This window comes from Fukomys damarensis, unplaced genomic scaffold (genome assembly GCF_012274545.1).
Source record: "Fukomys damarensis isolate Sample0158 unplaced genomic scaffold, DMR_v1.0_HiC HiC_scaffold_1, whole genome shotgun sequence".
NCBI lineage: Eukaryota > Metazoa > Chordata > Mammalia > Rodentia > Bathyergidae > Fukomys > Fukomys damarensis.
Genome location: NW_022900913.1, coordinates 29,929,476 through 29,936,591, shown reverse-complemented (window position 1 = coordinate 29,936,591; position 7,116 = coordinate 29,929,476). Strand labels below are relative to the sequence as shown.

At 44.3% G+C, this 7,116-nt stretch overlaps 1 protein-coding gene across 7 annotated transcripts in view; it reads right to left on the bottom strand.

Annotated features, from left to right (window-relative positions):
- Positions 1 to 338: 338 nt before the first annotated feature.
- Positions 339 to 7,116, bottom strand: part of Egflam (EGF like, fibronectin type III and laminin G domains) — a 165,201-nt gene continuing 158,423 nt past the window's right edge. For all 7 annotated transcript variants that reach the window (XM_033760066.1, XM_033760047.1, XM_033760024.1 and 4 more), the window contains 3 exons: positions 3,252 to 3,335; positions 1,595 to 1,698; positions 339 to 708 (listed from right to left, as the gene is read on the bottom strand). In XM_033760066.1, coding sequence (XP_033615957.1) covers positions 554 to 708; positions 1,595 to 1,698; positions 3,252 to 3,335 — 343 coding nt within the window. In that variant the 3' untranslated portion in view covers positions 339 to 553. The remainder of the gene's footprint in view (positions 709 to 1,594; positions 1,699 to 3,251; positions 3,336 to 7,116) is intronic.

Here is a 7,116-nt window from a genome sequence, read left to right as displayed (position 1 = left end):
TTATGGGCCAAGGTGGGAAACTTGAAGATGAAGGTCACCCAGCCATTGTTCTGCTGTCAGTAAGAATGTCATGAGTTAGGGAAGGACAGAGTATTTTAATACTGTTCTATAGATCTCTCTCTCTCTCTCTCTCTCTCTCTCTCTCTCTCTCTTTCCCTTCTCTCTCTCTTTCCCCATCTCTCTGTGCCTCTCTGTCTCTCTGTCAGTTTGTCTCCCCCGACCCCCTCTGAATCACAACGCAGTCCATAGGCTGTAGCAGACAGGCTCTGGAATTTGCAGTGATGTTGGATCGCTAGCAGACTCTACACAAACAATTGGCAAAGTCCAGTGCTTCCCACACAGAGTATCTCAATGCATGTGGCCCACAGTGTCAGCAGGAAAGGGCACTGGGGACTCCTGCGTCTGAGCTCAGCTTCCATCAGGGTGTACTTTCTTCTTGATGAGAGGAAACACACCTGGTCCCCAGGCCTCTCTGCGTAGCATCAGGCAGGGTCTTGAGTCACCTGGGATGCTCAGAATAGAGGCTGTGTCCCTCGGGCAAGGCCAGCTGGTGTTACTTGGCTCCACAAGTGTTGATGTTTTTCCCATCCACAGCATCTTCCACGAGGGAAATGTGGTAATCGGTGGACAGGGTGAAGTGGGAGATGCAGCCCACGAGGCCTCCTGTGTACTGCCTGTTGGTGTACAGAGCGATTTCCTTCATCCCTCCTGCCAGGAAGCAAAAGGAGTAAGCGAAAGAGGAGGTGCTGGGTGTGGGGTGCTTCTCCATAGTGCACTTGGAATGAAGTGGTTTTTTTTTGGTCCCTGGGATTGAACTGGGGACCTTGTGCTTGTGAGGCAGGCAGCAGAATCACTGAGCTAAATCCCCGGCCTCCACAGTGCACTTGGGTGTCCCCTGAACAACGTGTCCCTGGGCTGACATGACAAACTGCTCAGTGTATCATATCCACTTTATAATCATCCTTGAAGGAACAGGACAATTTAAATCAACTTGAAACAGAGCAAAGGGTTACAAATATCCACCTCCTGTGTCATTTATGGCCTAAACGATCACCTTGAAACTAAACAGTGTTTACTAAGTTTTGAAATGTTGTATAACATCAACAAAATATAGTATATCATTAGAGGTGATGTCATTTTAGGCCAAAAGAAATGCACTGATATTGACTGCTTTCAATTTGGTTCTTTTTTTAAAGAAAATGTGTAAGGATGTCTTTTTATTTTTGTGTGTCTATGTTAGTAGATTATAAGCCATTTTTAGACATACTCATTCTATTCTGAGAGAGGCCAGAAAGACAGATCCACCTTCCTCAGAGGGAATTCATGGAGCTATATTAAGCAAGTTCCTGTTCTATAAACAAGAGAAGCATGGTTTTCCTGGTGCATAGGTTCAAAGCATAAAAGCATGTGAATGAGTCCCTTCCTGCCACCTCGGGCATGAGTCAGAAGTTCAGAAAATGGAAGAATGGACTATCTGGACAGCTTCCTGAATTCCAGGTATTTGACCCTGTGAAGTGCATAGCCCGGCACAACAAACAGAAAACTAACAAGAAAAAGCCCTGGCCAAATTTAGAGTCGGCCAAAGGTCACTCACCCACATACAGAGCCCCATTGATGTTGAGCTGCCTCATCATGCCAGGTGATCTGCCAGTTCTGGAGCCATAGTCATCCACAGTAATCTTTCCTGATTGGCCATCCCTGTAAAGCAAAACAAAACAAAACCCCCAAGCCTACCACTTCTGGAGCTAATTGAATCATTTCAATAAAAAGTGAAGAGGGCTGGGGATTTAGCTCAGTGGTTCCGGAGCCTGCCTCGCAAGCGCAAGGGCCCGAGTTCAATCCTCAGTAAAACAAAAAAATAAAAAATAATAATAAATAAAAAGTGAAGACCCTACTATGTGCCAGGTTCTGTGCTAAATGATCGGGCTGCAAAGCCCAAAACCCAACAGCAGCTTCTATATTTCAGAGGGCTAGGGAAACCAACCTAGGCCTCTCTTCTTGACAGCAAACCTTGCAGAGCTGAGCTTTGGGGAACGCTCTCCTTTAAATGCCTCTGAGGAGCTGCCTTTAAAGCTGAATGTGAGAGAAATGAGCCACCTTGGGAAGGGTATTTTTGGAGTTCAGTTGGACTATATGCATCTTGATCTGTATTCTAAATAAATTTCAGATCCAAGTATGTATATATTCATTATGGGAAAACACTTCAGTTATTAAAAAAAAGTTAGAGCTAAGACTTCATCAAAAATCACTACACATTGTCCCCAGGGCTTTCTAGGCTGCCTGTAGCAGACAGGCCCAGATCTGCCTCTGTACCCTGACCTCCTGTAAGGTATAAAAGGCAGGCACAGCAGCCAGGCCCAGTTCCCCAAAAAGACAATGTCCACCACAGCCGATTGTGAGCAGAGGGGGAATCAGATCATGCTGAGCCCCTTATTTCTTGACCTCACTCACTGGGAAAGGGTCATGGTAAATTCTCAGGGAACAGCAAACACAGTCTCTGTTCAACTTATTGGTGCCTGGGTCCTTCATCTAACATGAGAATTGACATTACTGAGTTTGGACCCAATACGGATGTAGGTAAAGCTAAAGATTACAAAGAAAAATAAAAGGGTTAGGGATTAGCTCAGCAGTAGAGCACTTGCCCAGGGTCCTAGGCTCAACCCCCAGCACCACAAAATAAAAAAAGAAAAACAGAAAGGAACGAAGGAGAAGAGAGGAAGTGAAAGGAGAGGGAGAAAGAAAAGGAAAAAAGGAACAAAGAGTGAAAGAGTGAGTGACCCAAAGGTAATCAGAGGATAGCAGAGTGACCACCACTATGAGAAGGGAAACGTCAGTGTCTCTGCGTGAACTACAGATTTTAAGGTTCAGATAATGTTGTTCTTTAAAAAAAAAAAAAAAAAAAAAAAAACAAAACAGCAATCATCTACACATTGAAATTTGGAGCACTTTTCAAAGTCCACATATCTTGAAATCTCATCTTACTTGTCAAGGCCCTTTCATAGTTTAACCATTAACAAGTACTTTTCTCCAGAAAGTAACCATTCCATGTGGCTGTGGAGGTCTGGACACTGCCCTGTCAGGGTCAGTGGAAGTCACAATGGAATTTGTTTGCAAAATACACTGACTGCCCTGGGTCAGGATTAGAGGAGGCCAGGAAGAGGTGGGGAATAGGACAGTGGGACTGGAGGTGAACTGGACCCACGGCCCACTCACACCAGGGCTGACTGTGTCCTGCAGTGCTAGATGCTTACCTCATGGCCTTAACGCGGTGCCACCGGCCATCACTGAAGGAGCCATTCACCATGATGGTTGCCATGCCACTACCCAGGTTGTAGCTAAGGGCATTGGGGAACAAGACAGAAAACAAAATTAAACACAGAAACACAGGTAGTCACCCATTCATAAATGCTGCCTATTGCAAAAATTCTTTGGAATACAGAATGCAGTTCATTAACACAAAACAAAACAATAATACAAATGTTCATCAATTTCCAGATCAGCTCATGAGTGATTTTTCTAATTAAATTTTCAGTTGGTGTAAAGTACACATCTCATAACACCATCCTAACCATTTTAAGTGTATAGTTTGTAGTGTTAAATACATTCACACAGTTACGAAGCCAATTTCCATGATTCATTCCATCTTACAAAATAAAAACACTGTACCCATTAAACAATAACTCCTCATTCTGCCTTCCAGGCACTAATAGCTGCCCTTCTAGCCACTGTCTGATGGATTTCACTAACCTAAATCCCTCATATAAGTGGAATCACGCAATAATATGTCTTTTTGTAACTATTTTACTTTGCATAGCATAATGCCATCACAGTCAACTTTTAAAAGTCCCATGTATTGTATTTAAAGTCCCACTGATACTGTAATGTCAGAAATACTCAGAAGGGCTTCGTCCAAAATATGTTGAAATGCACTGAGTCACCACTCCTCCAAAATTCAGGAATACCCAGACCCTAATTTGAGCACAGGGTCTGACGTAATTAGTTTAGTGACGTCATACTGGATCAGAGCATCAGTGATGCTCTATGACTGGTATTCTTATAAGAAGAGATTTGGAAACAGAGATAGACATGGGGGAGAAGGTTGAAATGAGACATCTACAAAGTAAGTGTCGCTAAAGATTACTAGAGAGCACCAGAACCTCATAGAGGGGCATAGAACAGATTTTCCTCAGACTGTCCAGAAGGAGCCAATCTGGGCAACAAGTTGCATTTTGGATTTCTCGTCTCCGGAACTGTAAGAGAGAGAATTTTTATTGTTTAAAGCCACAATCTGTTATATCAGCCCTAGGAAAGGAACACACGTGTTTTCACTTAAAAAAAACTAAAACATTGAAGAGTAGACTGAGCCCCAAAGAGATTAAGGAAATTTGTCTAAACTCACAAAAACCAATGTACAGAAGGAGAGCTTGGTGCACTGTCGGCCCCATCCCCTGAGTTACTCTGATACAGTTTCCCTAAAGGTATCAGAAACATGACAATGTTGTTTACCAGAGAGAAATATCTCTCTTAATTCAAGGCTCATTCAATTACTTCAATTTAATTCAATTAAAAAATATTTAGTGAGTACTCCAGCCTGGGCACTAGGACAGCTGCCTGGACCTTCCCTTGATGATATAGCAAGGCCTATACGATTGTGCTTTGGAAGGGAAAATGTCCATCCAGGATAACTGTCCCCTCATCTTGTAAGGGCAAGTGTGTCTCCTTTACCTCAGTACTGAAGAAATAGGTCAGGCGAAAGAAAACAGATTTATAATGGAGCTTTCATGCACATTCATTCTGAGAACAGAGTGAGAATAGAAAGCACCCAGCTTTCCCCAGAGAAAGCCTCACAGGCTACTCCTTTAACAACAGAGGCTCAGAGAAGTCGCACAGCCCATTGACTTTTAATCAAGAATAGAACTCGTGATGATTCCACAACAAACCATGGGACAAAGCTGCCACTCTGCTCCCAAAAAATCCAGTGTTCTAATGAGTTTTTCCCACATCAAGTGTCACCTGGTATATACAGCCTGGAGGCAGAATTTTCAGATTTCATTATGCACTGGCCAATTGCTTGTTGAAGAAATCAAGCAGGGATAGGAGCTGGTTGGCAGAAACTTAGCCTCTCCATGGCTTTTCTGAGAGAAAATACAGGGAGATAGAACATGGACACCCAGGTCCTGCTGAATGGCCTAAATCCCAAGTCTTGTCAACTTACTAGCTCTGTGACCTTGGTGATTTTCTTCCCATCTCTGAATCTAAATGTCCTTGTGTGTCAAATGTGGATAAGAACACCCTCCCTGAAAGATCACAGGACTATGGTATCATGTTGAAAGCATGATATGTAGTAGAGGCAAAATAGTGCCACCACTCCAGACTCCTGCAGCATTTACTGCAGCTTGTGTAGGGCTTCACAGTGCACCTGGAAGAACTGGATGGAAGGAGAAAGTTGCCACCAAGAGTTAAGTTCATCTGGTCTCTCCTAGGAAAATAGCCGTGTGTGCGAGTGGACCCAAAGGCTGTAAATATGTAACCAAAATGGCCAGGAACAGCCACTCTCAGAATCAAGGTGACCTGGGCATAACTTCAGGGAGGTGGACTGGAACATGCTTTTGTGCAGGCACCAGAAATGCTTTCCGTCATATGAGATCTCACCTGGACTGGGGTCAGGCCCTCTCTTCTCCAGTCTGAAAACTGTCTTGTTCTTCTGGCAAGGGGACAGGATATGCTCAAGGGACTCAAGGCACAATCTGGCAGACAGGGATCCAGCCATCGCCATGGGTGGGGGCAACTCAGTTGGCTTCTCTGGAGGCTGATTTTCCAACCTTCACCTTTTGTGATTCCAGCGAGACCTTCCAAGTAACTGCCTGCTTCCCCAGACACATTCACCTGAAGGACCTCCCTCTTCTATAAATTAGCAAATGGCCAAAAACTATGGTTATTTTCCCTGGTAAAGGGAAGGCAGACATATCTGGTGGAAGAAATGTCCCACACTTTATTTGGCATATCTACAAGATACAATGTTTGCCTGTTTTAAAATCTGTCAGGCTGTGCACTGTACATACGTGCACCACACATTAATTATGCCTCAATATCAAAATGCAAAACCAAATAAATGAATGTTTATCTGATTTTTCTCCTAATCCCTCGTGACTCTGGCTGCTAAGAAGGGTTTATCCTGAGCCACTCAACTAAAGGCTGTTTGGCTGAGCACCAAGATGAGACTCCAGGAAAGACCATCAGGAGAGGCCTCTTTCATGCCTCTATGCAGTGACACTTTTAGTTGTGTCCTCTTTAAACTATGAAACAGGGCACTTTATTAATGTCAGATCTCTTCACTTTGTTGCTTGAAAAATATGATGAGGTTAAAATTAATGGGAAAGAATCTCAGTCAAGTGATGTTCATAAACCTGCCCAATAGGTTTTACGCTCTCATAGAATCATAAAACAAAATGAAACAAAACAGAAATAAAACAGAAAACCACACTCTTTTTAGCTGAGCAGTTTGACTTCCTTTTTCCTGTTCACCTACACCATCAGACTTGAGAAGACAGGCTCAGGAATCCACCTCTGAGACCAATGCCCCAGTAATTTTCTGCAAGGCTGTACTCTAATTCCTTCACATCCCCAGCCCAGCATTCCCAAGGGCTGTGCTGGGTGGCGGGTGGGGTGCAGTGACTGCACAGGGGAAGGCAGTTCAGTGGGGACAGCAAGGGTGTGGCTCCAGACCAGGCCAGGGCACAGACATTCAGCTAGGCCAGGGCTCAGCAGTGCGTCTTATACAGCGCATATCCAGAACTCCAGGGTTAAAAGAAGACGTTAGGAAATTTTTCAGCATTTCACAAAGAAACACTAAGCTGAGAACTCTCTCCAGGATGGTGTGGAACCATACGAAGGGCACAGCGGGGAGCGGAGGGGGCACTGTTTCTCCTGGCCAATAGGAGCCTCAATTTGAGCGTCTCCAGTTTCCCAGTCTGGCTGAAGAACAGGTTTGGGCTGACAATTTAGGGGGGAACTTGGACCATCCCACTTGCTGCTCAGCTACTGTTTCAGTTCCCTTTTCTGGGCACAGTCAAGTACTTGAGGCCTTGGTGAGGTTAACCACAGGAAAACCACAAA